General features: G+C 51.8%; 11 protein-coding genes across 11 annotated transcripts; 6 read left to right on the forward strand and 5 right to left on the reverse strand.

Annotated features, from left to right (window-relative positions):
• Window positions 1-131: 131 nt before the first annotated feature.
• On the reverse strand, window positions 132-1,683 carry ALTATR162_LOCUS9205 (uncharacterized protein; the record flags this gene model as incomplete). The annotated part of the gene is made up of 2 exons (XM_043316838.1): window positions 132-1,214; window positions 1,267-1,683. The coding sequence occupies 2 exons, from the start codon at window positions 1,681-1,683 to the stop codon at window positions 132-134; spliced, it is 1,500 nt and encodes a 499-aa protein (XP_043172773.1).
• A 356-nt stretch (window positions 1,684-2,039) lies between these two features.
• On the forward strand, window positions 2,040-2,466 carry ALTATR162_LOCUS9206 (uncharacterized protein; the record flags this gene model as incomplete). Its single annotated transcript, XM_043316839.1, has 2 exons — window positions 2,040-2,339; window positions 2,392-2,466. The coding sequence occupies 2 exons, from the start codon at window positions 2,040-2,042 to the stop codon at window positions 2,464-2,466; spliced, it is 375 nt and encodes a 124-aa protein (XP_043172774.1).
• Window positions 2,467-3,067: 601 nt separating this feature from the next.
• On the forward strand, window positions 3,068-5,270 carry ALTATR162_LOCUS9207 (uncharacterized protein; the record flags this gene model as incomplete). The annotated part of the gene is made up of 2 exons (XM_043316840.1): window positions 3,068-4,061; window positions 4,120-5,270. The coding sequence occupies 2 exons, from the start codon at window positions 3,068-3,070 to the stop codon at window positions 5,268-5,270; spliced, it is 2,145 nt and encodes a 714-aa protein (XP_043172775.1).
• Window positions 5,271-5,593: 323 nt separating this feature from the next.
• ALTATR162_LOCUS9208 (uncharacterized protein) lies at window positions 5,594-7,100 on the reverse strand (the record flags this gene model as incomplete). The annotated part of the gene is made up of 3 exons (XM_043316841.1): window positions 5,594-5,784; window positions 5,871-6,370; window positions 6,421-7,100. 3 exons carry the CDS (start codon window positions 7,098-7,100, stop codon window positions 5,594-5,596), a joined length of 1,371 nt encoding a protein of 456 aa, XP_043172776.1.
• An 895-nt stretch (window positions 7,101-7,995) lies between these two features.
• On the reverse strand, window positions 7,996-8,662 carry ALTATR162_LOCUS9209 (uncharacterized protein; the record flags this gene model as incomplete). The annotated part of the gene is made up of 5 exons (XM_043316842.1): window positions 7,996-8,090; window positions 8,142-8,216; window positions 8,269-8,289; window positions 8,347-8,576; window positions 8,640-8,662. The coding sequence occupies 5 exons, from the start codon at window positions 8,660-8,662 to the stop codon at window positions 7,996-7,998; spliced, it is 444 nt and encodes a 147-aa protein (XP_043172777.1).
• Window positions 8,663-9,711: 1,049 nt separating this feature from the next.
• ALTATR162_LOCUS9210 (uncharacterized protein) lies at window positions 9,712-12,268 on the forward strand (the record flags this gene model as incomplete). The annotated part of the gene is made up of 3 exons (XM_043316843.1): window positions 9,712-10,546; window positions 10,655-11,221; window positions 11,919-12,268. 3 exons carry the CDS (start codon window positions 9,712-9,714, stop codon window positions 12,266-12,268), a joined length of 1,752 nt encoding a protein of 583 aa, XP_043172778.1.
• Window positions 12,269-12,631: 363 nt separating this feature from the next.
• On the reverse strand, window positions 12,632-13,840 carry ALTATR162_LOCUS9211 (uncharacterized protein; the record flags this gene model as incomplete). The annotated part of the gene is made up of 1 exon (XM_043316844.1): window positions 12,632-13,840. One exon carries the CDS (start codon window positions 13,838-13,840, stop codon window positions 12,632-12,634), a length of 1,209 nt encoding a protein of 402 aa, XP_043172779.1.
• Window positions 13,841-14,250: 410 nt separating this feature from the next.
• ALTATR162_LOCUS9212 (uncharacterized protein) lies at window positions 14,251-16,723 on the forward strand (the record flags this gene model as incomplete). The annotated part of the gene is made up of 2 exons (XM_043316845.1): window positions 14,251-14,966; window positions 15,013-16,723. The coding sequence occupies 2 exons, from the start codon at window positions 14,251-14,253 to the stop codon at window positions 16,721-16,723; spliced, it is 2,427 nt and encodes an 808-aa protein (XP_043172780.1).
• A 389-nt stretch (window positions 16,724-17,112) lies between these two features.
• Window positions 17,113-17,618, forward strand: ALTATR162_LOCUS9213 (uncharacterized protein; the record flags this gene model as incomplete). The annotated part of the gene is made up of 2 exons (XM_043316846.1): window positions 17,113-17,528; window positions 17,567-17,618. 2 exons carry the CDS (start codon window positions 17,113-17,115, stop codon window positions 17,616-17,618), a joined length of 468 nt encoding a protein of 155 aa, XP_043172781.1.
• Window positions 17,619-18,491: 873 nt separating this feature from the next.
• Window positions 18,492-23,502, reverse strand: ALTATR162_LOCUS9214 (uncharacterized protein; the record flags this gene model as incomplete). Its single annotated transcript, XM_043316847.1, has 2 exons — window positions 18,492-19,842; window positions 22,868-23,502. The coding sequence occupies 2 exons, from the start codon at window positions 23,500-23,502 to the stop codon at window positions 18,492-18,494; spliced, it is 1,986 nt and encodes a 661-aa protein (XP_043172782.1).
• Window positions 23,503-25,296: 1,794 nt separating this feature from the next.
• ALTATR162_LOCUS9215 (uncharacterized protein) lies at window positions 25,297-26,632 on the forward strand (the record flags this gene model as incomplete). The annotated part of the gene is made up of 3 exons (XM_043316848.1): window positions 25,297-25,324; window positions 25,395-26,320; window positions 26,369-26,632. The coding sequence occupies 3 exons, from the start codon at window positions 25,297-25,299 to the stop codon at window positions 26,630-26,632; spliced, it is 1,218 nt and encodes a 405-aa protein (XP_043172783.1).
• Window positions 26,633-27,586: the final 954 nt, after the last annotated feature.

Genomic DNA, 27,586 nt, shown 5'->3' on the forward strand with positions numbered 1-27,586 from the left:
CAGCAAGCGCTACATTGCTGATTTCATGGTTAGTGCATCAAACACCCACGACGTGAGAAGTCAATCCTCTCGTGAGAACTGCGTAGTGTGAATTGATGTATATTGCGTGCTACCAACACCCCATACCAATCTCAAATAAACGCCCACCTCCTCAACCCCGCCCTAACCCCAAAGAAGAGCGTCGCACCAATACATGTAAGAATAGGAATACCATACACTCCTAACCCAATAAAGATACCTTGTTCAAAATACCCGATTGCAATCGACTCAGCGCGCTTCTTCTCCTTGATCTCCTGTGTTGCTTTACCCAGGAGCTCTGTCGCTGCTTTCTTCGAATCCTTGCCTGATAAAACTTTCGACATGGCCGCCTGTGAGGCAGGTGCAACGATGTATGCGGGTGATAAGCGAGTGAAGTTTTGGGTTATGTAGCGTTTCTCCATATTAATGGGCTGGGAAGATGGAGCTGCTGGCCCGAGGAGCAAACGGAAGGGGATGTTGTTTGTGAAGGAGGCGTCAGCATTGACGAACTGTGAAAGGTATTTGCCAGTTGACGGGGTACCGAAGTGGTATGCAGCCAGCAAACTCTCTTGGGGATCCAGATCCTCTTCGACGAGGCTGATGGCGTGCTCGAGAGATGTGATGGCGGATACACTGAAGACGGGTTGTTGGGATTTGGCTGGTAGAGAGGAGAGACTAGAGAGCTCAACGATGGCGCCGTTGTCGCCTTGCGTTATGACGTTTAGCTTCCATGACTTGCTGTCCGTAAGCCCTTGGAAAGTCTCTGCTACACGCGAAGACTTCTTCTGCTCTCTTGCATTTGTCGAACCATTTGATATACCACTGGATCCAGCCAAGAAGCGAAGAGAGTGCCTTAGAACATGCTCTAAGAAGTCTTTCTTGATGAATTCGTTGACGAGGACTAGGTCGGGTGCATATGGTGATGTTCCACCAAATGCGAAGCGTGCTGCTACTAGTTGTTCCGTGGCTGAGGCAAGATCTGCTGTACGGTCCACGATTGCGATGACTTTATTTCGTGATGATACAAGTTGCGAGTATGTTGGAGAACCGATTTGCTTCTCTTGAAAGATTTGTAAACACCCTGATAATGGGTCTGAAGGCGGATCAGATGAGATGACGGCGAAGGTGTCTGATTCGAGGGCTTCGGTAAGTAATTTTCGGAGTAGAGAGGGGAGTGCGCGAAGGTTGTTCTCAAGCTGTCGTCAATTAGATGATGAGGAAACACATCGGGGTTTGTAGGGATGGTACCTTCAGGGCAACACAACTGCCTGCTGCAAGAGCCGCGCTCAAGGGTGCGATGACCGAGAAGAATGGCGTGTGACTTCTTTGAGGCTCAATGTACGCAACACCCCAGGGCTCTCTCCTATCACTGGCATCTTTTCCATGTGTGATTCTGTACTCAGCTTCCAGCTCTTTGGCTGCATCGATCGAGCCGTAGTGCTCTTTGACTACATCCAGCGCAAGCGCAACCTCGGTAGTTGCCTCGTCATCTGATACATGTGTATCCTGCTTCAGTGCATCTCTGATCGCATTGCTGTTATTGCGCAGCGCATCGTGAAGAGATTTGAGTTGTTTGAGACGGAAGAGAGCATTGTGTGCCCGCTGCGACAACGCGGTCGCCTGGAGTTCCGCAAGCGCAGCTTCTGGGGTGATGGGTGACGACATTACGACACTGATTGCAAGAACAAACTGAACAACGACAACAACTGGATTTGAAAAAGATGGAACCCAAAGTTCGATAAGTAATCTTTAGAAAGTCAGCAGATATTTCTGAGACAATGTTAAACCCAACGCGTCGGCAATTCTGTGTCGGACGTACGCGGGCGTGATATTCCCTCCACATTCCGACAAATACCGTCCCCTGCCCGTGCCCCAGCTTCTCCGCGTCTCCAATCTACGGACCGCACGGGAAGCGTACTTCCATCCTAAGTTCCTCAACATAGTAATCTCATTGAGACCACAGTCGTCGTCGTCGTCGTCGCCGCCGTCTTCCCGTCGTCACCACCACCACCACCGTCACAATGTCAGTAACAACAACCGCCAACCCAATCCACTACAACCTCGAGGCCGTCCTTGCAGACTACGACCTCCACCACACCGAAGAACTCGATACAAGCCTCAACGCACATCCAGCCCCACCGACTTCATCCACTATACCACAATCGCAGCAGAATCCCAGCGACTGGCCAACTGAGCATCGCCGCGTGCCTGCGTACCGACCTGTTAACTACGAACTCGATCAAAGCGAGCGAAGAGTTTATCTAAATGGCATTGAACAAGCGTTCGTTGGCGTGATGTTCACAGGCGTCTTTCTTCAATCGGTTCGTAATCTTGATTCATCAGGAGAAGTTGCATGCTGACAACTGTGTATAGACAGTATCCAAAGTGTGGCGGAATACTCTGGGAAGAGTTTGGAATGTTGGATATAAGGTTGGAGGGGAGTGGTAGCTGGATGCGCACGTAGAGATATTTCATGTTCTTTTCCTATTTAGACGTTGCAACTCATCATTGCGCATACTGTAAAACCCATCAAGATATTCTTGCGATACAATGGAGTATTTTCTATTAGTACTACACTCATGTTTTATGTGTCTCCAAGTTACTCGCCCCACGTTCGTATGAGAGCACATGCATCGCGCGCACATAAATGATGTTCCTTCACCCTGTCGTGCTATGCAGCGGCATCACTGCCTCTCTCGGCTCACCATCCACTACTATCAACGCGCATATTCTAATCAGCCTAAGACGGCTGTTCCCGCATACAGCAATATTTACGGAACCCGAGAAATGCTTTTGTGGCACTCTGGAGCTCCTCTACCACCCCACCTATATTTATGATCCGGGAAGTGGGGGGTCATCCTTCATGTGTACCGAGAATCGAAGGCAACACTGGCTTGCTTACCGGCAGAAGCGGATGACAGCTAGTTGAAGAGGATTGCCTTGATATTTCCCTACTGACTTTCAAAGATCTAATCTTGACTTCCACCTTTCTCGTGCTTCGTTATTGGAACTCGCAAGCACTTCTCCAGCGCTTCTCGTCCCCACTACCATGGACTTCACAAACGGCATCAACGGCCATGCGTCTCCAACTCAACCCCTCAAAATAACAATATGCGGCGCCGGCATCGGCGGCCTGTCTGCAGCAATCTTCCTGCGCCAACGCGGGCACACAGTAACCCTCCTCGAAGCTTCGGGCTTCGCCAACGAACTCGGCGCAGCCGTCCATCTCGCCCCCAACGCCAACGGCCTCCTCCGACGCATGGGCCTAATCCCTGAAGCTCACGGCGCCATAACATGCAAGGTCATGACACAACTGCTTCCAAATGGGAAAGAGCTGTTTACCGTGTCCTTGGAGCGCGATGCAGACCGGTGGCAGCACCCGTGGCAGCTTGCGCATCGCGTGAGCTTGCACAGTGAGTTGAAGAGACTAGCGACACGTGAAGAGGGTGAGGGAACACCAGCGGTGCTGAGGCTGAGAAGTAAGGTTGTGGATGTTGATGTCAAGGCTGGTGTTGTTACGCTGGCAGATGGGGAAAAGATTCAAAGTGACGTTGTTGTAGGCGCGGATGGTGTGCATTCGAAGACGCGTCCACGGATTCCTGGTGCGGAGAATGTCAAGACGTTTGGAAGTGGGAAGAGCGCTTTTAGGTTCTTGATTCCGAGGCAGAGGGCTCTGGATGAGGAGATGACGCGCAAGTTCGCGGAGAAGGAGGGCCATCTCGTGATGATTTTTGGGAGGGATAGAAGGGTTGTTGTGTATCCGACGAGTGATAATACCTTGTTGAATTTTGTTTGTATTCATCCGACAAGCGAAAGCCAGATTAACCCTCAAGAGGCTGGGAGTAGCGATTGGCAGAATCAGGGTAACTTGAGCAAACTGTTGGAGGTTTATAAGGATTTTGAGCCGGCGGTGCTCAAGCTGCTGGGTATGGCAGACGAGGAGACGTTGAAGGTGTGGGAATTGTTGGACATGGAGCAGTTGCCAACCTGGACGGAGGAGAAGTTGGTGTTGATTGGCGATGCTGCTCATCCTTTTACGCCTCGTAAGTTCTTGAAACCTTTCTTTGACTGTTGCGAGAACGCTTGCTGATAATGTCGCAGATCAAGGACAAGGAGCAGGCCAAGCCATCGAGGACGCCGCATCCCTCGCTGTCATGCTCCCCCTAGGCACACCCCTCGACTCCATCCCCGCACGTCTAAAGCTCTACGAGAAATGCAGATACGAGCGTGCATCTGCCATCCAAGAATACTCCCGGCTAGCAGGGAAAGATCTCGGCAGCGGTCCACCAGTTGACCCGCAAAAGTTCACCAACTACAACTTCGGACACGACGAATGGGACTACTCGAGCCAAATGCTCCGCAAATGGGAGTGGGAGAACAAGAAAGGTTTACTCTGGCGGATGCCCACGGCTTTTGGTCCTATGCCAGGGCCGAGACAAGACTTCCAGGGAAGGCCGAGAGATGGATCGAAAGCTACCTTCAAGACTGCCAGTATTAAGTTCAAGACAAGCAGGACGGTATTGGAGAACCTCTTGCCGACGGAGAAGTTGAAGTTTGCCGTGGCTGATACTACTGCGTATGCGACGTTTGCTGTGACGCAGCTGGACAATCTTGAGTGGCTTGGTGGCAAGGGGTACAGTCACTTCGGACTGTACATCCACGGCATCCAGCACACGACCGCGAGCGGGGGAACAGTGACAGGCACCTATCTGCCCGTCTTGTTCGAGAACCTGGCCGATCCCATACTGAGTGGTAGAGAGGAGCTAGGCTTCCCCAAGCTATTCGCCGAGCTCAACTTGAAGAAAGATCACAGCAACTGGACACTCGATGCAGGCTGGATGTCATCAAAGTTCTGCAGCATGTCCCTGTCAGGTCTACAAGAGACTTCGGCCACGGACGATGCGGCACCGGCGCTATCTCCACCTCTTCCAAAAGACGAAGGTTTGTTGTTCCACAAATACGTACCCGCTACTGGTAGTACGGGTAGCAAGGAGCGAGGACAGGCGGACGTGGAGTACACCGCTTTCCTGTCAGGTGAGGAGGATGCGAAGACGGTGGAGAAGAAGGTTGAGCGGACGTTGAAGGCAAGCGCAGCTGAGATCTCTTTTGATGCTCTAGATTGGAAGGTCCTGCCAACGCTGCACCATATCGTCGAGAGACTGAAGGAAGTTCCAGTGTATGAGGTTGTCGAGGCAAAGGTAGTTGAAGGCACCGGAGTGAGCGATGTGAGCTCAGTAGGGAAGCTAGCATGAGTGGTTTCGCTTTGTACGACTGATAGCACGCCATCTCGTACATTCAGGGTGATTGCAGGGGTACTGTAAATAGCTGTTAGCATATCACTGTTAGCATAATCTCAACAACATTCAAGAATCGCCCCACCTGCAATGCTGTAATGCCTTTCATTCTCATCTATCAAAGGCCCCAACTCCTACAAATGGAACACGCTTTGTCCTGAAGCTATGTATAAATGGGGTATTACCAAGTCCATCTATCAATGCCGCCAAAACACCATACTACCATATCAATGCAAATACATAGGAAAAAAATGCCCAATGTGAAGTGAGCACGAATGGCTTCAGTGGCCATCCATTAGCATATCATCGCCGGAATCTGGAAACATCGAGTCTGTACTAGGCTGCTGGGTTATCTTCTTAGGCAGCTTTGCTGAGATGCCGACTGGCTTCGCCGGCGGTTCCGGCGGTTTGTTGGCATCTGGAGTTCGCCAAGAAGGGCAGATTTTTACTTCTTCATCAGGAATATCCGCGCCTGGGTATCAGATCAGCTGAAAACACTGCAAAGAACCCGTTGGAGTAGGGACAGGCCAGTGAGATACGCAGGGAAAGTCTACGCACTCGCCACGCCCAGACCCTCACAGAGCCTCTTCCTCCACTGTCCACAAACGTCTTCAAATCCATCCAAGACGTTCGCGCAGGCCCGTTTCGCTTCCCTCTCTTTGAGCCGTCGATCCCAGTCCCCACGCTCAATGTATTCTTGTCCCTCTTGTGTCTTTTCGTTGTCGCGTTTCCAGTCCTGCAGTTGTTCTTTGCTGACTTTGAGCCGTCTGGCAGCATTCGCAGTAGTTTGCCGTGACATGTGTAGTGTGTCGCTGACGTTGGAGAGGTGTTGGATGAGTTCACGGCTGGAGTGCGTGAGATGGGAGAGTGCGACGAGCGGATCGGCGGAAGGGTGGGGCAGCAGCTCCAGCGTAGACTGTATCATAGGGAGGAGTTCTTCGATATCGTCTGGGTCGGGAAGAATGGCAAACGGCCCTGAGAAGGATACGGCGATTGATGTAAGGGTACGCGATTGGTGTGTCAGATGCGTTGTCAGGGCTTCGTGGGCAGTCTTTAGTCTGAGTGTTGTTAGCGATATAACTGAGAATGGGTACAAATGTGAACCTACCTCGTCGCTCCATTCTCCATAGCAATTTGACTGCCAAGATCGCGAAGTTGTTGCGTGACTCTCTTGACTACCTCGTCTGACGCGCTTCCATTCTCCTCCATGCCTCTCCGTGCCAGGCTCTCAATAGCAGACATGCGCGCGTCAAGCGCTGGCGAGATGCCCTCATTTTCCAGATCGGAGTCGTCGCCATAGTCGGAGCCGTCATACAGCGACCGTTGCCTTGTGTGCTTTTTCGCCTTAACGGCCGACCCTGGACTGAGGCGCGCGGGAGACGAGTCCTGCATGGCAACCCCACTATCCCGTACGCCATTGAGGCTAGCTGCGCTGTCGACTCCATAAGAGCCATCGTGTTCTACAGCAGTGCCGATGTTTTCGTCCTGGGCTTCGTCCAGCTCCTCGTCATATTCGCCGTCCATGCCCTCTTCATCGTCGTCCCAGACCTCGCCAAGTTCGTCGGCCAAGTTGCCCAGGCCATTGCCGTCTCCTCCGCCGTCGAATTGGTGTGCGGGGCTGTGTTCGAATTCGTGCGATGATCGCGGCGTTATGGGCGAGTAGCCAGAAGAGCGGCGGTTGAAGGATTGTCGTCTCGACTGTGTATTGTGTGACATGTCCAGACTGGAGGGGTGTCGACGGTGCGAAGACGCAGGCCGGTGGGTGGGGGTGCTTGGAGGAGACGACATGGTGGTGTTGGTGTAGTGGGAGTGTCGCGGGTGTTCCGAACACGTCAAAGGCTCGTGAAGTCGCGGAAATGAACAAAGGCGGACCGCATTGGGAGGGCCCCAGTCGGGGATCTACACGGGAGTGAACCAGGGCGCGCAATGCGCATCTGCTTCTCAGCACCTGCAAGACGCGGCTCTGTCTTGACAAGCCACAGAAAGTCTAATTACACTGGAAAAGGAGGTCTCTGTGGCGGGGTAACGGCGTGTTGACGGCCTCAGTCTCCCAGCGATGTGCGGGCTTAGCTGCGGAGATGCACCTTAACGTACTGTGATGCGTGATGATGATCAGTGGCTTGTGGCGCGTATCAATGTAGAGCGAGGGCTGCATAGAAAAACAATAACGAAGCCTCGGTTGCTTGTCCAGCCGTAAAGCTTGGTGTTTGTTGACGCTTGCTGTGTGTTTGGAATTAGTGGCTTGCGCAAATGACCTGTGGACCCTTCTTTGGCACGAGTGAAAGGGGTATGGGTATCCTTGTAGCAACAATGAGTAATACGGCAACACTCGTATCTCACTTGTATCCCGATACCATAGCACTGTTTATCGATAAACATAGATTGGGAGTATCTTGAGGTACGTTTTAGTTTTAGGTACAGGTCTAACATGACCTTTTACCTCCCAACGCTCTCCGATGCCATGTGCAACTTCAACCCGCAAACGCTGTCGTTAGATGGGTATCGCATACGATCATCCTAAGCCGGGTCGGATACACGCTCACAAACTCCATTACGCCTTGACATGACCTTACTCATGCTGCTGCAAAGTACTGACACATAGCCACCCATGCAATTCAATGCCCACAGAACTCCTGTAATGCCCTCAAAATGCCGCTGAAATCGATGTCGGGTGTGTATGCAATCATTGCGCGGGTTTCGTCTGCTCGAGAGTCGCTATCTGCTTCTTGAGCTGCGTGAAGAAGTCTTGGCCGGTTGGCATGAGGTGTGACATAGTGCCTGCGTCATGTCAGTATTCTGACCTCTAGTAGTTAATCGTTGAAGCCTCACCTCCTTTGCCCCATGCGCCGCTGCTACGGTTTGAGACGGAGTCGCCGGGGACCTTGTGGTATACCGAGGGTTGATCTGGAAGGGTATTAGTCCTCTGGACATATGCGCGAATCTTGCGAATTCATACTGGCTGTGCTCTCGATGTATTCTACAGTTGGTTAGCCATGCCATAGACAATAGTCCAGAGACATCATAGACAACATACTCTTCTTGAGGAATTCCCTAACCTCATTGGCGTTGAACTCCTTCACGGGTACATGCTGGTCTTGCGGAGCTTGAACTGGTGCAGCCGCGGGGCCTGTTCCCTTGCCCTGTTTGGCCCCCCATACGTTCGCCGTGGGTGCTGGCATAGCCTGCTGCCGTCCTGCATTGTCCTTGGTGGGGGTGTTTGCGCCCGAGTTGGAGTTACGGTTGGCTTGACCCTGCCGCCGCCAGCTGCGTACATTGTCAGTATTGGTAAGCTCTCAGAGCTTCGCGTGCGCATTGTCTCAGACGTACCGATTTTCACCCGGGCCACTCATTTTCAGTATGGAGCAGCGGTGCGAGGCGAGGAGGGGTCGAGTCGAAGATATAAAATGGTGGAAGCTCTCCAATCGCTCTTGCAGCGCGCGAACTGTGTCTGTGCTGCAGCGCCTAAACCAATGGGGCGTCCTATGTCATATTATAGCTGTGACTTCTTTCGGCCAGCTCACTAATGCTAGCCGCTTTCAGAGCTACTTCAACACTATTCACAGCCATTATCCAACGAGTGGATGGGGATTTTTGGACCCGTCTAACCCGCGCCGATGTGTTGTACATCACGTGTGCCTTCCGCCAATCGAAACTGTGACCGGATACCTTGAGCCTACGCTAGCAGCAGGGTTCTCAACACCACCATCCTTGGGCAACCCCACGGCAACGGCTCCTAATGGACCAACATGTTTCTTTGTTTTAAATCTTTTCTCACCGTCATTGTCTATGACCCGCCCCGGGATCGAGTCAGGCGGCTTGAGTAGGGAAGAGGTTGGGAGATTGTGTCATCAGTCCGAACACCAACCGGCGAGATCGTGGCCAAATCATCGTTCCGTAGTCCTAAACACGTCTGAGGAGGAAGAAAAGTCCATCCGACCAGACGCCTGAAAGCTGGTTTGTTGTTTTTGCAACTTTTGACTGCATGAGAAGATGGGTGATTCACCTTCAAACTTTGTCCGGATGTCGGACAGCATCTGGAAACTGCTACTACCTCACTTCATTTCTCGTTAGCTCGGAGGTCTCACGATTGCCATCTTCCATCTCTCATGATCAAGTAGGTACATGCGGATGGTGAGAGACGGATGTCGTCTTTCGAAGACAGAACGCATGCTGTATGGTGATACCAAGTACAGGTGAGAGACATGTAGGTGATAGGGGAGCCTTTACCTCTTCTACTTCCTGTACATATGACCGCTATCCTCTTCCATCTTCCTGCACGACTCACTCTCCACTTTGGCTGTCCCGACGTCTGCAATTTACCTTCTTGACCTAGCTACCCTCAACTGTCCGAAGCTGGGTTTGGGTTATCCTTCACACAAGTACAGAAATTCTATTCACAATGCGGGCAGTCTTGGTCAGGTTTGCTGGACTCGCTCTCTACGTCCATGAACTACGGTCAGGCACACTAGCATTACTTCACGAACGGCCCAACAGAAAAGCAACGTTATATGAACTAAAAGTGGAAGATTTTGAAGACTGTGCAGACGAACTCGACGATGACGCTGCTACAGTTTCAGAACCTGCTCTCGAATTAAGTGCCGTGGGACTGAGCTTGTGCTTGTTCAAGAACGACGGAGTACTCGAAATAACTCTTGAGGGCGGGCACGGCGGAGTCGTGGATTGGACATTCCAAGGCTTGAGAAGCCTCAACGAGGGTAGCATGATGGCGTGTGCCTTCACGCAGACGATCCCTGAAGCCCCGTTATGCTGTGGAGGTCTTAGACTCGTGCCGCCGAAACTATCAATCAGCACTATCCAGGCATCTGATACCTATCCTACTCCAGAGCGCGTCGTCCAGCCTCCATTTTCAGGGCTCAGCACCATGTCCACAATCGAAACACTCCCCGTCGAGTCTCCAGCTAAGCATAATCTTCCCTCAATGGAGCTCGATGTCGGCCCATCAGCTGTCGAAAAGGGAAACGAGCTCAAGCGCAAAGTAGCCCAAGACGTGGAGCGACTTCCACCACACAAACGCTCTAAAAGTTCACATGACTCCCCATCGTGGCCCAACCACTTATATATGACGTGTAACCGCACCCGACCTATCTCCAAAAGCGACATTGGAACGTTGCACATTGACCTTGTAGAAGGTACGGTGTGGTTCGAGGACTGGTATGGAAAGGAGAATGCACGAACTTTTGAGAGGAAGCAGGTGGATCTTCATTGTTATTCAAGTGCGTTTTTCCAGAAAAGGCCCTGCAAGCGCCCATATTCCCGAGCATCCACGAGTCTCTCCGTACACTACACAGGCATAGATACAGCAAAGACTAACACGCATTTAGCAAGTGTCCATTACCTTTCTTACGATATCGGGTTAGGAACAGACAAATCCACCCATCATCTCGACATTACCAAAAGGAACATGAAGAATGAAATGTTCCATTTGTTCAGGGCCGATTGCTCCGCCCCTGGATGGGAGATGTGGGGTTCAGATACAGACACAAGTCCAGGTCCCAACCCCACTCTCACAGCCAAGGAGCAAATCGAAGACAGGAACGCTGGCGTCATACACAAGATCCCCCATCCCCTTCCTAATGGAGCAACAGCATGTATAACACCGACCATCATCGTCAATGCACTTGTTCACTGCATCGACCGTGCATCACAGCGTCAAGCTATCCACGACCCAGACACAGATCACAAGATACTGAAGCATCTGGAGTGGTATCCAAGGTTTCGAGAACTGAGGCGTTTGACTAGAATGGAGTTGGACAGGTGGGATTTCAAAATCAAAGAGGTGGAGGAGCGAGAGGCGCGTAGGAGGAAACTCAGGACGGTGAATGGAGAGGAAAAGACGGACGAGAGAACCAAGCTTGAGTATTGGGCAGCGAACGGGACCACGGAGGACAGTGAGTAAATTCTCGGTGAAGAAATCCAACCCTCGTCGTTGGGACACGGCGAGAAGCAGGACATTCAAAAGCGTTGGGTTTATCTACTGCTGCGATTGCGAGATCCGAGGAATTGCTGCCCGGTTTCGTGGTTTACATTTTGTAGACCTTTGGGATTGAAGCATTGGGTCTGCGTTAACAGTGGAAGTACCCTAGTTTCATAGGAGCTAGAAAAAAATGCATTTCAATTACATTTACTTCGCGTGACTGACAGGAGGGAGGTGAGTCAGACGAAGAAGACGAAGAAGATGATGCCTCTTGGTCATCGACGGGTCTAAAAATGTATTGAACCATACTTTGGTTGCCATCTTGTGGTTCTCCATGACCCATACAAGACGAGTCATTCACAACCTCTGCAATCCGAACAACACTCATACTAAGGGATATCTGCAAGTAAGCAACAGCGCAAAGATAATGTACTCGCATTAGAGAACTATGGTACGATCTCGCAATCGTAGCACAGCACCTGTCTACTTCACATAAATAGACCCCCAACTGCATCATATTCAACCACCAACTACAGGTCCTTGACCATTCAGCTACTACCAGCAACATTCCCATAAAAAGCCAACATGTGTGAACCACCACCCGGTATATTCTTGAGCATGCAGATAGTAATATATTTGTGCCAACTTGCATGTACTAACATCGTATCTAGGCGGCATCTTCACTGTCATCGCAGTGTCCGGCATAGCCTACTACACCTACCAATACATAGTAAAGCCAAGCCGGGCAGGTGTCACCTGCAAAACAGCTCAAGCAGAGAGGGCAGAGGTAGAGGCTACTTTTCAAGCTATTCGAGATGACATGGTAGCTTGGCGAGATACTATGGAAGCCATGTTCGATCCTACCGAAGAGCTTGCAATCCTCCGGATTCAGCTGAAGAAAGAAATGGACATTTTAAAACGATCTGGGATGAAGAGCCTTGAACTCTCCAAAGAAACCATGAGGCAGAGGCAGTACTGGGACAGGGGAGGAAGGGCGAAGATGGTGGCAAGAGAGACATAGGTGGTTGAGCTGCAACACGGGAGGAGTCGAGTTGTACCTGGCGTGTAAAGTTTACGCTCAAAGTATACATATATCTGTGTCCGATAAGAGTGTTGGAAAATTCGCAGCGGATACCTTCAGTGTACCACTTGATGCTGAGTACAACTTGTCGAAAATAAGAGCTTCTTCACATTATCGGCTGAACAACGCGAGTTCAGCAAGAGAGAGATGACATAGTAGCTCAGATTGCAGTCTCAACTCAGATTATCATTTCGAACAACCAAGCGCTGCTTGTAGTATATATGGAATAGTCATTGGTATACATCAGTTCGCAGTCGCACTGCGCACAAAAGAAAGTCCCTCAACTCCACCACTTATATGTTCCTACGCCGGTGCTGCCTCTCCATTCTCCCCACCATTACCACTCCCACCTGTCAAACTAGACAAGAACTCCTGATACCTAAACACCTCTGTCCTATTGCCCAGACTCTTCCCTCCTTTGGCAAAAGCTCTTCGTCCACTGAAGCCCTCAACGACCATGTCAATCTCCCGCTCCGTCAACTTCTTCTCCCCATGTTCAGGCGCAGTATGCAACAGCGCGTCCTTCAACTCCGCAAGATCAATCTGCCCATCATCGTTATCATCAAAGGCTTCGAACGCAGCGGTGAGTTCGTTTTGGTGGGAGAGGTTGCCGAGCAGGTCGGATAGTGTTGTCAGGTAGGTGGCTAGGTTGATGGATTGGGCGCCGGCGAAGTAGGTGGAGAGTTGGGATGGGGTGGCGGAGAGACCGAGTTGGGATAGCATGTCTGCGACATCTGCGGCGTTGACGTGGCCATCGTCGTCGCGGTCCATTACGCTGAAGGATTCGCGCATGCTGTGGAGGAGAGGTGGGGGGAGCTTTGAGAGAGCGTCGCTGGAAGCCATGCGTTGCATGGGGGCTGGCCGGGTTGCCGGCTTGTAGGTCTCGGTTGTTTTGTAGGTCTCGGCTGGTTTGTAGGTTTCGACAGGCTTGTAGGTTTCGACGGGCTTGTAACTTTCTACTGGCTTGTAGCTCTCAACTGGCTTATAAGTCTCGGCTGGTGTGTAGTCGTCGACTGGTGTGTAGTCCTCTGCTGGCTTGGCGTTCTCGATGGGTTCGATGTTCTCAACGGGCGGTGACTTTTTCCTGCTGAAGAGAGGAGGTGGTGTGTCGTCCCTCCCAGCACCCTCAAACTTGGCTGCGATGGACGCCGTGCTTAAAGGGCGCACAGTCATCTGTGACGACGAGGATACATTTCGCGTTGGTGAGACCTGGCGCGCAGGAGAAAGACCGCGGGACGGTGAAGTAGGCTCTGGGGTGCCCGTCGTGCCCCGTGTGTTTAGCCATGATGGCGGGTTTTGCGATGGATTGCCTCCAATGGATAGGCGGTTGGGCGTATGTGCAGGAGATGTCGGCGTCTCTTTTGGCTTGAGGGGGGAGCTGTTGGGCGTCGATGGTCGTAGGGTAGACGGTGAGTTCCCTCTGATGGAGCCTGGTCTTCTGAAAGGCGACTGGCGTGGGCTGTTGAAGGACAGAGGGGAGGGCTTGTAGGGCGTTGGGGTTTCAGACTGCATTTTTTAGCCGTGTTCATATCTTGAGTAAGGGTCCAGCATACCATCGTGAGTATATTCGTTTTTTCAGAATCGGAATTGGCGATGTCTGGTCGTCGCGTTGTTTGGTGTTGATGGTGGAAATGGCCTAGCAACGACCCCTGCCCCCCAGCCATGAGCTAATCGATAAGACCTGGGGATGCAGGGTCCGCCTTCACTCGCCTCTGGCAGCAGCATATGCGAGTCACATGCATAGTCACCGCTTCCAATAATATCTTGTAGCCATTCACGCCTTCGCTATACACTTTTTGGAGTTCTGCTACTCCGTCTCCGCCTACACAGCGCCATGTTGTTTCGGAACGGTTACATTAGGCTCCCCTAGCGCCGGCGATCCATAATGTGGTATCGGTAGTCCGCAGGTACTCGTACTGAAGATGGAGACACTCATGGCCGAAGTAATCGCACAGCGGCCAAACGGTCCTAATGCCGCTCAGCCTGTATCTCTGCAGCGCCAACCCTCCTTCTCCTCATTCCCTCCCTCGCGCTCGCCCTCTACCCGCAATGGCCATAACCACAAAGCTCGCTCCCCGCAGCCCCCCATGCTCCGTGAGGGCGACGAGGAGTCGATACAGTCCTCGCACGACTCGTCGCATCAGTCCTCCATGGCTGCCCTACCCAGAGGGGGTATGAAGCTGCGCTCGCAATATCCCGCCGATGCAATTGAGAACCATGTCGAGTACATACTGGTCGCCGCCTTCGACATTGACCGCGGCTCCATTATGGAGCACCAATACCCGGCCGCTATCAGTGGAGACGAGACTATGCTGGCTGAGCTCATGTTGCCCGATCAGGCCCATGTCCGAAGCCAAGACTGGACCATCTTCTTCCTGCACAAGGACACCTCAGCCGAAGAGGAGGAGCGCGAGGCAAGGAGAGAGCGCAGGAGGAGAAGGCGGCGACGGAAAGAGGGCCTGGAGGACGACGACGATGACGACGCGACTGCAGATACTGAAGGGCAAGACGACGACTACGACGACGATGACGACGGAGACGAGGATACAGAAAGTGAAGGAGAGCCAGACCCTGATGGACCGCCGTTGGTCTATGTCTTGAACTTGGTCAATACCAAGCAAGACAATACAGTGAAGAGGTAGGAACAACATCAACATCTACTTGGCAAGACTGACAGTGCTTAGAGGTGCCATCGTCAAGGCCATGGCAATATGCACGCGGCACCCCTTCCTGCACATATACAAGCCCCTGTTGCTGCTGGCCCTTGAAGAGTACTTCAGGGCACCCGTCCTGGATACTCTCGAATCCCTATACAACGCTCTCAACTCCATGGACCTGTCGCTCTTGCCGCGATTATCTCCCCTAGAGAACTTCGTACTTGGCGCCAGCGATGCCAAAGACATGTTCGTGGAGAAGTTTGAGCTCATGGTCCGGCAGCGAAGAAAGCTCGACGCTGCAAGAGACTCTGTTGAGACCTCGTCAGACCCTCAGTCGCGGAAGAAAACATACACTGTTCCGCGAGACACGCACGAGTTTGAATCCAAGATCAACTACAACGGTATACCCGTCCCTGTCAAGATACCCACCGCTCTGAGTCCGGAGACTGTGGGTGACTTTTCCTTGATCAAGCTCATTCAAACATTCTCCACACCTCACGCAACGCAGCCGCAGCCCTTTGCCTTGCATCCACATCTAACCACGAGCGGCGCCTTCACTCATCCCATCATTGTTCTCGTCAACGCCCTCCTGACCCAGAAGCGCATCATCTTCATCGGGCACAATCGCCCTTCAGGAGAAGTCGCAGAGGCCGTGTTGGCAGCATGTGCTTTAGCATCTGGTGGCATTCTCCGCGGCTTCGTCCGACACGCTTTCCCATACACCGATCTCACCAAAGTAGATGACCTGCTGAAGGTTCCTGGTTTCATCGCTGGTGTTACCAATCCTGCATTCTCTTACAAGCCCGAATGGTGGGACCTGATATGCGATCTGCCCACCGGTCGCATGAAGATCAGCAATCGCATCGAGTCGGCGTCACCAACAGAGGGCTCCATGTTCTTCCAGCAGCAGGGCCTTCCTCTAAATGGGCCAAGTGCGTCACCAGCCAACGGCATCGACGCAACCGGCGACACCCAATTCATGGACAAACTCCTTGAGAGCATTGCCAACCGCCACGGTGAGAATGCTATTCGAGCAAAGTGGCGCTCGTGGGTGTTGAAGTTCACCCGTATTGCGGCGGCTTTTGAAGAGACTGTCTACGGTGCTTCAGCACTGTACATTGGCTCTCATGAGACGGATATCGGCGCATATGGTGTATCCGGACACGGCTACGTCTGGCCAGACGAGGGCCACAAGCTTCGGGAACTCGCTGCAAACGTGCATCGTATAGAGGGCTGGCGTAACACGAGAAGCTACTACAGTTGCGTCCAAGATCTAGCGAGGCACTGGAATAAGAGACCAGTGCGCGGTCTTGACATGGCCCACCAACACGACAAGCTGCGCTGCTTGAAGCTTACGCACGATCAATCAGCAGCCATCTACCTCGCACTCGCGAAGTGTGTTGAAGAAGCGGATTCGCTCAATGAAAGTGCGAACGCCTCGTCGACCGACTTATCGTCCATGGCTCAGTCACTCACGCTCGTGAATGACTCCGAGCGTAAAGCGAGCTCCCAGCTCCAGTACGACACCATCCTGCAACTACTTTGTGTTATCCCAGATGCTGGTCTCTTCTATCTTAGTCTGGGCCTGTTTCACCCTAGACAGGATGTCAGAATGGCAGTCGTTAGACTACTAGAGAGGATCATGGATCACTCTGCCGGCCGACACTACTGGGGTCAATTAGGGCGCTTTGCCAAATTGGCCTTCTTTAGGGTGAAGAGAGAGGAAGCACAGAAATAATCGTAAACATGACATGGGCGTTGATGTTGGATCGAACTGCTGGTTATAGTTCTTTCATGGAGTTTGTACATGCTGTTTGTATACGCTGTGACGTAAGACATCTGATTAAATGAAATATGCACACATGGTCCTCATCAACAGACTAGTCGTCATGCAGTCAAGTGATGTTTACTGCTATCGATAATCCCAGACACGCTACGAACCGTTGCACGCACGCGCATCCCTGCATCACATCTTCAATCTCCGCCTAAAGACATACTCGCCCAAAATTTCCCGCCGCGACCCCTCGAATGCGCCCAGACTAGTCACCGTGTCGCAACGCCATTTACGCTTTCCCATACCCTCACTCACCTTATCCCTACTGGATAGACACCAATTGAATAACGACAATGTCTTCAAAACCACCAATCGAACCCCCAGCAGTCAAGAAACGCGGACGCCCGAAGAAAGTAGTAGCCGAGGATGCGGGGCCAACGCCAGAAGTCGCAGCGAGCAAGGCAGCTGTAAAGAAGGTGGCTGCGAAAGCGATTGCAAAGGATAAAGTTGTGGAAGTCAAGAAAGAGAAGAAGGTGGCTGCAAAAAGCGGGAAGACTGTTGCTGCTGATGCGGCTACTGTTAGGACTGTTAGGAAGAAGATTGCGGTCCAGTCGACCATTGCGCCGGACCAAGCCACGCCTGTTTCACTGTCCACAAGCAAGATATTAGAGGAGGTACAAGCAAAAGGGACGTTGAAGAGAGCACAGCAGTCTAGGAAGGCTGTGGAGAAGGAAGTAGAGGCGGGTGTAGACAAGAGCAAAGCCACGCCGTCGCAAACCCAAGCAACGCCACCACCACCAAACCCAGCATCGTCCCAGTCAAACCCAGCAATGCCGACGAACCCTCCCTTACCGAATGATAAAACACCTGCGACTTATTCCTCAAGAGCAACGACTATCCCCCTCCCCCAAAAACCCACAGTCGCCCCGTCACCAATCCACCCATCATCTTCGTCTCCTCCAAAACCCATGCCCACCACCACCTCCTCCTCTTTCTCCCGTCCGCACAACCCGTATCCCTCGACCATCCGACCCTCCCCCTCACAACCACAACCTCGTCCCCCACCACCGCCATACCACCAACATCACCAACACCCCACCCGCATAATAGAACCCACACCTGACATACGCCTCCCACCCAAATACAAACCTGCCGCCCGACGCGTAACAGCGATAATAGTGGGCTTACCCATTGTATTTGTGGTGGGATATGAATTGTTTGAGCGGTGGAGGGGTAAGGATGTTAGGAGAAAGTTTGTCGAGGATAGGGAGGTTTTGAAGGATATAGATAGGCGGAGGGAGGCTTGAGGAGTAAGAGTGATGTGAGGATGGATGGAGAAGGGGAATGATGAAGTAATGTCGAGTTATTATATGTCTATTATTCACTGCTGATGGGGGAATTGATGGAGAGATATGAAGGAAACTGAGATATGTTCTATGACTCCTCTATTTGTTGTATGTATAGAGATGGCGTGTAACAAATGCCACAGTATTCTATGGACAGGGGTATCGCTACTCTTAGTGTACCCTTGCTCTTCCCGCTTTCAATGTAACTCTGCTCAAAACATGGCAACAACTACCCTGTCTACCATCTCCTTCGTCCTCCCAATTTGAAAACAAAAACAAAGGGAAAAGAATTCTACGCGAAGATGCCATGACGCGAGAACAAAGTAGAAATATCATGTACAAGAAAGGTATCATGACCAAACCTCAGCCAAGGTTCTTTGAAAAAGTTACATGTAGCTCTTCTTCCTCAACAGCATTGCCCTTGTCCCCGAAGGGTCAACCGGCAAACCCAATCCCGCTCCACTGCCCCGCCGACTCCCAGGCCTACTAACCGACGGCGAACGTGTCGTGTTCATGGGTACCGGTTCAACATCCAAAACCGGAGGACCAACACTAACATCCGGTGTAGCAGGCCCAGGAGGATGAAAAAGGCGTTTATACCGCAGCTCCGGGGAGCTAGGTACATTGGGGTTGGAAGAATGTCTCGCAGCAGACGTCATGGTCAGGTTGAGCATTGTGCCGGTGCGACGACTAAGTGGACTTTGAGTAGGTGGTGGTGGTGTGGGCTGTGAGGTGGTTTGCGCTTGCATGGTGGCTTGCGGGGTTGAGGGCCAGAGAGTGGGAGTGTTGAATGTGGGCGATGTGGGGGGTGAAGGGGAGGAGAGTCCGTCTGTCGTGTCTGACTCAGGGTCGGCGAAGTAGTCGTGGTCTGAGGTGTCATTGGTGGAGGACATTGGGTCGAGCTGGATTGGGCCGGGGCTTTGCTTCGAGACCGAAAGTGGTTGAGAAGATGCTTTGAATGCTGCGCGAGACAATAGAGGACTGGTAGGGGCAGACTTCCGCAGCACCGGACTGGGAGGTTCCGTTCTGAGTTCGAAGCGCGTCATCTTATGTGTCGATTTCGCCCGCTTTCTTTGAGCAAGATCGTTGTCTTGAGAGCTAGTCCGCCTGATATTCAAATCTTGCTGTGGTGTGAACACAAGTCGTCCCTTAAGCTTCTGGATTGTATCGTCCAGCGCAAGCTCGATGGCGACATGGTTCTGTATGCGCGAGAGCTTCGGCCATGTGGCTCGCTGTCCAGTGAGCATGCACCCAGCCATGTACTCCGGTGTAGGGTTACTCAAGACTCTGGGAAAGTCCGCATAGTTAATTTTGGGGAAGATGTTGATGTCGCCTGAGTATCGCTGGCTGAGAACCGACCGTCCTTTTGTTACGAGGTTTGGGAGAAACCCAGTATCCGCTAGCTGTTGGAGGCGGTGCATGACCTCTCCCTTGCAAAGACTAGCCGAAAGACTCATCCAGCTGGAACCGGTGACGGCATCCTGTTGAGCTTCTGCAGCGACAATCTCCTCTTCTTTTGCCAGAAAGGGGACAACGTGCGGGTTGACTTGCGAGACAATAAAGTGATTCACGTTGAACATTTCTGCTAGCCGGGTCATGGGCAGATCGTTGTCTACTGATCCATCTATCCAGGTTGCTTCAGGGTTTGGATCCCAGGGTACTTCCTGGCCGGTCTTCGGGTCTTTGGCCAAAAGTGAAGCCTTCTTGTAGACCAGCGGAACTGAACAAGACGTACACCTAAGCAAAGTTAGCATAAATATAAAGCCCAACATAGGTTGCCGACTTACACTGCTGACCAAATCATAACGTTGGGCGCTGTGATGTAATTCAACAGTCTAGGCAATTCGTAAAGTGACGAAGTCGAGACAGGAATGTTCAAGATACGACGAGTTCGATTGTATGCTTCTTGAAAGGTCATGTCGCCGAGCAGATCGCGCATAACTCTCATAAGATGTGAAATGTCAAAGAGAGCGCCGGACTTCATCAAGCGCATCGCTTTGCCGACCACGCCTTCCGGGTGATCAGGGCTTTCGAATACGTTCAAATCTCCATAGCAAAATTGGTGCATAACCTCTGGGACCTCTGCATCGGTCTTTGTGCACAGAACAGCACTAACAATGCTTCCAGCAGAGGCTCCCGATATAATGCGTGGGAGAAGACGAGCGTCCCAGAGACCTTTTACAACGCCAATATGGTTCATGCCAAAGGTGCCACCGCCTGAGAGTAATAAGGCGCTTCGTCCGAAGGACTGTCGTGTTTGAAGGAGCTGGTCGACCAGACGTCGCGGTTCGACAGGGCATTGATCTCCTTGCTTCTCTGAGACGTCCAGCAGAGTCGCCATGGTCTGCTGGGCCGACTCAATGTACCTCTCGATTAGGCGCTTGGTCCCAATATGCGAGTGTTTGTATAAGCGCAGATCGCCCATGTCGCCCAACCCGCGCGTGAGCGTGGTCCTGATCAGGAAAAGCATCCTCTTGACATCGCAGCTCAAGCGCGCGTCGTCCAACTCTTTCAGCCGGGCGGCGACCAGATCTACGTTGTATTCCGGCGTGTCATTCTCTTCTTTCCAGGCCTCGTTTCCTTCTAAGATATCGAGCTCAGTCGCGGCGGCTTTCCATTGGTCGTATGTCTCGGCCTGCGTGGCGATCTCGTCAGCATGTGAAAGGGTCGTGACCAATCTAGGGGACCCACGTCTTTCATGTGCAGGTACAGGACCTGCCTACGGTTTGCTTCCGCAGCACCCACGGCCGGTTCAGGAACATAATAGTCGTCCGCAGACTCGCCCACAGACTCACCAACAGTCCTTAGCGGATTTCTGGCCAGCTGCACAAGGGGCCCGAGGAAGCCGCCATGACTCTTACTCTTCCTTATCGACTTCTGCCCATTTTGTCCTCCTCTTAGGTGCAGTCTCGTACTGCCGCCTGTGAATATCGTGTCAGACAACAATGACATGGAGCGCTGGTGCACGCCATGCGCGGGTGTTACGAGGCCTGGCTTAGCCGGTGGAAGGTGGATCGGAAGATTGACTAGAGCGCGTAAAGGCAGGCTGTGGTGGTGTAGATGTAGAAGGGCAGCCGGTTGCTATGAGTTTCTCGCGCTCGAGAGAGTCTATAGCCTAGTAATAGTGTCTTTCTCGAAGACGCGGTGTAGGATGGCCGGAAATAGGTCAACTGCGGATGGTCATGCGCCCTTGGTCGCGCAAGTCGCGGAAGGCACGCCACGGGTTTGCTGCCTCAACAATTCTGCTATGTAGTCGCCGGGTGACGAGACTTGCGCGGGACTGGAAGGCATGGATGCTTTTGAAGTACTCGATACGTGCAGTGCATGCTAGGAAGCGTGGGGACATGAGCGTGGTACATCGTCATCGGCAAGGATGCAACTAAACAGACACGACCGGGATGGCTTCGCGTCGGTAGCACCAACCCATCCACCGACGCTGACACGCAACTTTCACCTGTACCTGCAGAGTTGGCAGGCTACTGCACATGCGGTCATGGATCATGTGTCTCGTGCTGTAGCTGGCAATGGTGTCTTTTTGCCCGCCTGTCACTGTGTTCAACTCCCAACGGCCCCGGCCTATGAAGTATGGCCTATACGTAGTTTTGCCGTATAGCGCCGCGAACAAATTACTCAGTCCGACATCGCGATCCCACGCTGCAGGCAGCGTAGATCTGGAGAATGCTGCAGAGGTGGGGCAGCCATCCCTACCTCTTTTGACCGCCATCTTCGATCTTCTCAGTCCACGAGATATACATGCATGAGACAGCAGTGCACACTCAAAAAGAATATGCGTGTGACAACACAGTCAGGTCGTAGTCATTCGCACAGGGTGCAGGCTGAGACGTGGCGCCTCTTTCACATGTCGGTCTCACTGAGCCAACTGACTCGACGGTTGGGACCAAAAAGGAAGGAAGTAACACGATTGTTCATGCAAATAATTACCAACGTTCCATTCAAGCTACTGGATGAATTCCGGCTTCGGCAGCGAGTTGATGTGCTTGGAGTTGAATCGTAACGTCGTTACCATACCGGGTATCATGCAACCGATAGATCGCCAGTAGAAATGCTACCAAATAAGCGTACCGAAACTCCGTCAACACCATCTTTTACACAGTCACGACTCCATAGACTCTCTGGACTATTTGAGGATTTTTGTTAGTCGTGGTTCCTCGCCTTCGGTACGGACAACGCGGTACCACCCCCTGGGTTTCCCCTCTTGTGCAACTGCAAGACACACTCTCTCGACGTTCCTCAGGCCGGCCAGTGCATTCGATCCTGGCAGTGTCTCCGGTAGGATAAGTTCCGTAAAAGCATCAAGCTGCTGAAGACGTAGGCGTTTCTCCATGAACAGAAAGTTGAACATGATGTTATGCGATTCGAAGGCGATCAGGTTGAGCTGATAAGGCAGAGTCGCTGTCTCCTGGTACATCTGGCGGCAGACGCCATTGAGCAAGGTGAATGTGGTCAAAGGTCTGATCCAGGGCTGAGATACCGTAGTGAAGGGATTGCGTCTACCGTCGAGTACTGTGCATTGATACTTGAAGACGGGAACAACCTTCTGTGCTCCCTTAGGCTTTGCAGGGTCAACAGTCGTGTGGTAAGTCTCGTAGCTGATATTGATGGTTCTACCACCAAGTACATAGGTATAGATGAGACTCCTCACGGTCTCGGGGAACTGCAAGAGAGGCGAATTGGCCTGATTCGCCTTAAATCTGGTTTGATCAATCTCTGATCATAGAGGGTATGTTGACAGGAAACTCACTTCTGGGCTTGCTCTGAGACTCTTGATAGGCGCTCTCCCGTGGTAGTCCGCCGCGGTGCTGCAACCACCTCAGCCTTGTATGCCTTTGGCTGATATGGTTCTCTTGGTTGCTCATTCTTGATGATCCGTTCGAAGAGCTGCGATGTCTCGGTTGGTGGCGTAGATGATGTCTTCAGCTTCGATTCACCCTTGCACCGCGCGAGATCTTCATCTCTCTGCGCCTGTTGGTGAGCTTTTCTCTGCGTCTCCGCTGGTGGCGTTGGTAGAGAGCCGTTCCTTTCCCAGCCATTTTGCTTTCTTGATACTTGTTCCGTCTTCATGATCTCTGCATAATTCTCACGGTTGCTCCGAACACTGCTCTCATCTGGTCTCGGGGCTTGGTGCTGCTTGTTTCCAAGTACTTTGTCGAACACAGAGCGTGGGGGATACATATCGTCGTTGGGGACGGAAATTGGGCCTTTGAACCATGTCTTTTTCCCCTGTCGGCTTGAGGGTGGTGTTGGCAGTCGCGATTCATTTGACTCGGTATCTGCCTTGGTCCGCTTGCGGCCATCGTCGTTCTCATGCACTGCATCATGGTCGTGAGGTACGTGGCGCTTGCTCGGGCGCTTTGAATAGGTGACTTTTCCCGCCATTCTGCGGCAAAAGTTGATAACTTTTGAGAGAAACGAGGGAATGGCGGGTGTAGAGATTGAGAGAGCGAGGTTCGCTCATAACAATCGAAGGAATCGCGAAGCTGCAGTATTGTGGCAGGTGCGAGCGAGAGGGTTTACCAATCGAGGGCAGCGATTGGTCGAGTGAATGAAAGACAGAATGCGCAAGGGAGACAAGGGCAGTCGTGAAGACCCAGGGTTCTGTTCACGTCACTGAGCACATCCGACAGTCGCCGCAGGTAGTTGAGCAAGCAAGGTCAGAGCGTCAGTGCGGTGCGTGCTATTGATTGTATCTCCTGGTTCATCGAACGATACGTACGCGAAATTCCAAGCCGCAATGAAGCTGTGTGCGCGCTGATCAGATGTAGAAATTGATCTCCGCAGTTGTCGCGGTCTCACGTGTGATGATAGTAGTCATCATGGATGAATCTAGTTAGCGGCCGTCTGTTGTCGTCGCATGATCCCGAGGTCCGCAGTGGCGGCCGGTGACCCCGAGAACACACCATCCGCGAAGTTACTGAGTTGTGCGAAACACGTTCACGATCATGTCGAATCTTGTAACATGTACGTCGTGCCTCAAGCGCGACACTAAATACCCATGTGGTAATGACCGGATGAGGCCGTTGTTTGCTACCTGTTTCAAGTGGATCGGCTTCGCAATGTCGGTTCTTAATCGTATCTAGAACTTCAGTCTGGCTTTCCATGACTAGCTAAAGCTGACGTTTACTCCTGTAGCAACCCTTCAAACATAGTAGAGGTAGGTAATGGGTATACAGAAACTGACTATCCGTTGATCGCATAGGTACACGCGACTTATATACAGTAGCTTGCGTTATCTGAGTTGCACCGCCTGACAGCAAACCCTAGCCCAAAGGTATTTGCTGAATATATACATGACTGCGAGACAGTTAGGGCAAATCATAGCTACTGATTCGGGAAGTATGGGCTTCTCAGTACACATTCCAAAGGTAGCTTCAGGTCAGTCTGTAGACATCGGGACAAATTCCTTATCGGACGTAAGATATGTACTTGGCACAGCATTATCGATTACATGATAAGTAATAACACCTTGTTAGTTTTGTTGTTCCGCATCCGCAGATTGAGATTACAGCACAGCTCCAATGCCAGTATATCATCACCGCAGTCCCGATTGCCTTAACCACAGACGCGTACTATCTTCTGTTCTCCTTCAAGTTCAACGATTACTCATGCTTAGGCAATATACACGCGATTTCGTTACGTTCCTCACTGAGCTCCCAGTCCCTGTTTTCATACTCACTGCGGTGCATGGCTCGAGGCTATTATCCAAGGCTCAAGGTGGGAGATATTCAGGTAGCCTTGCTTTAACTGACGTCGGTTTACTCTACTTGGTTCAAGTTCTTCTCCTCCCTTGCAAACGTTGTTATATACTCTCGTCTCGCTTTTCTTGAGCATTGTTCCTCATCGTTGAACAATACCTAGTTTTTTCCGTCGCTTATAAGCTACATCATTTACCCGAGCTCTTTAATTGAAGTTTCGCTGCTGCCTGAATATCCTCCAACACCACCTGAGCAGCAGTATTGACGTCACGTTGTGGCCACCCACCCGGGCAGCAACCACTCCAGCTGGGTTCCATTTTGGGAAGTCGCGCTCACTTCGACTCCAATCGGCAGCAAGAGTAGGCTAGCTGTCTTGTCAACAACCCCAACTTTCTGACTCTCCAAAACATACTAGCAACCACACAATCTCCACGCCTACAGGCTCAGAATATCCTACCAGTTGACCAAGCCGGTGTCAATGCCGTTCATCACGCCCAAGAAGACTGGTACGTCTCTCTCACAACACTGCACTTCTCCCTGCTGTAAGGCATGTGAAGAAAGCTGACTATCGTGTAGCAACTGCAGCTTCGGCTTTTGTGTGGGATGCCTTCCCTCCTCCGCCCCCAGAGGCTGAGACTTGTACGTGGATCGCGAAACGCGAAACGCGAAACGCGAAGCTTGAGTGGCATTCGCTGATACAGATGTATTCAGGGCATCCAGATCCCGACAGCATCGCGAGGCCTAGGGGTCTCTTAGATCCCCGCTTTAACCGCGACCCGGAGCATGACTGTCGCAGTAAGTTTTCTAGAAAAGAAGCGAAGATGCATGGTCAGGGCAGATCTACACCAACGCCATCCATAAGTGGAAGCGCTCTAGGTCGCGGACTCGGTGAGTGGCCAGCTCCAGCTCCACGAAGTACCGGGTGTCCACGAGAGTTCGTACCTGTGATCGAGTCTCCTTCACCTACCGAGGATCCACGCTTCGTCGAGAAGGATGGGAAAGCATCTGTATCTTTACACAGGCAGTCTTTGACTACTACAAAGCCGGCCACACATGTCTCTGGACCTCCCAAGGGTACAATGGAGCTGATGTCTGCGCCGTACCGCCGTCCGGAGACCCCGATAATATCAAAGGCCTCCGCAAAGTCAGTATCACCCTCTAAGAGCCTCCCGCCAGCTTGGGCGGCCTCCTTGGAGAAAGCTCTTGCAGAAGATGGAAGAAAGCTTGATGCGTTGGCTGCCGCTACCACTACCACTACCTTAGGAACCCCACCCCGTCCCGAGAAAGTGCGAAAGAAATCGATTCCTCCACATCTAAGAAACAAGATTAACGATGACGGCAAAGCTTGTCCATCCATCGGCTTCACACAACGTTCAGAGCTGAAACTGAACCCGAACGCAAAGATGTACGAGACGCTGGTCAAGCGTGAAGATGTTATCAATGATGAGGCTTTAGCTTGGGAAATGGCCTTGGCAGACCCTGGCACCGAGCATGCTAAACACGTGGGTATTAACAACACTATGCTGCCTATCCTTACTAACATATCTTAGGGCTTGCGCATACAACAAGAGATTCTGGACCGATGCATCGCCAAACAAACTACCGCAACTACTACTTCTGCCTTCATTCCTACGGCTCGCGCTCCTATCGACCATGATATCAAAGTTAAAGTCATACTTATCCGTGCGATGGAGCATGAGCTGGATCTGGACAAGGTGGCACCTGAGCGAGAGCTCATGGCTATGCAGCGCGCCGAGCTTGACAGATACTATGACAAAGTCTGCTCTGCTCACCAGCAATGGTGGGAAGCATGAGCAGGCTTTCGCAGTTTAGGATATGACTTCAGCTTGCTGCATTGCAAGGTTCGACAGTGGGCAGCACATCTGTTGTTAGGCGCGTCGAACACACGAGGCGGAACATGGTAGAAGAAGAGTCGTGATCATCAGTATGCCCTTCCAGCGAGTTTTGCAACTCTGACGGGTAAGGCACATTGGGAGGACATGCTGGCACCGCGGAAGCAACTTCATTGACTGGTGCACATACAAAACATAGCCATTAGTGAATATACTTCCATTAATGACATACAAGCCATCATGTCTCTATGCTGTTCATGCGCTGCATAGAATACTGCTTTCCATTGGTTCGGAAACAAACGGTCATCATCTTGTCGTTAGCAAACCCCAACAATGAGTGGTGTCAAAGAAGCTGCTTGCTGACGTTTCGTCTCGCGTTTGTAGTGCCTATGTAAGTGAAACAGCATCACTTTCTATGCTGTGAGTATCTGAGTCTTACCTATACGTCGTCAAAAAAAACCCTAGATATGTCGACACCACTTCATGATTCGCAGCAAATTCTAGACCGAAACAGCAACTCGCTCTTCAGTCCAGTGAGCTCTTGCAACACAGAAATGACGTACAATATCTCAAAGCATCTGGATATCAGCACGACACATCTATCCAGGCCAGGTACGAAGATGCTGTAAGTAGAGCAATACGGTAAACCGTCCATCGTGCTTACATCCCACGACCATGATTGCGCTTCTCCTGAGTCAGCAAAATCGCGACCACTACTGCATCTCTCCAAACCTGTCGGCGAAGACAAAACACGCAACTCTGCGAACTGCAACATCTCCGATCTAACTCTCGCTGCAGAAGAAGAAAACGTATCGCTTATACAGCTGAGAGCAGATTTGAATGCGCACTTCCAATGTCTAAAGAGAGAGTTTGAGGTCAAAAGAGGAAATTCCTGGACGCCGTTGCGACCATGGG

The sequence above is a fragment of the Alternaria atra genome, assembly GCF_907166805.1.
Source record: "Alternaria atra isolate CS162 genome assembly, contig: 29, whole genome shotgun sequence".
In the NCBI taxonomy this organism is placed as follows: Eukaryota; Fungi; Ascomycota; class Dothideomycetes; order Pleosporales; family Pleosporaceae; genus Alternaria; species Alternaria atra.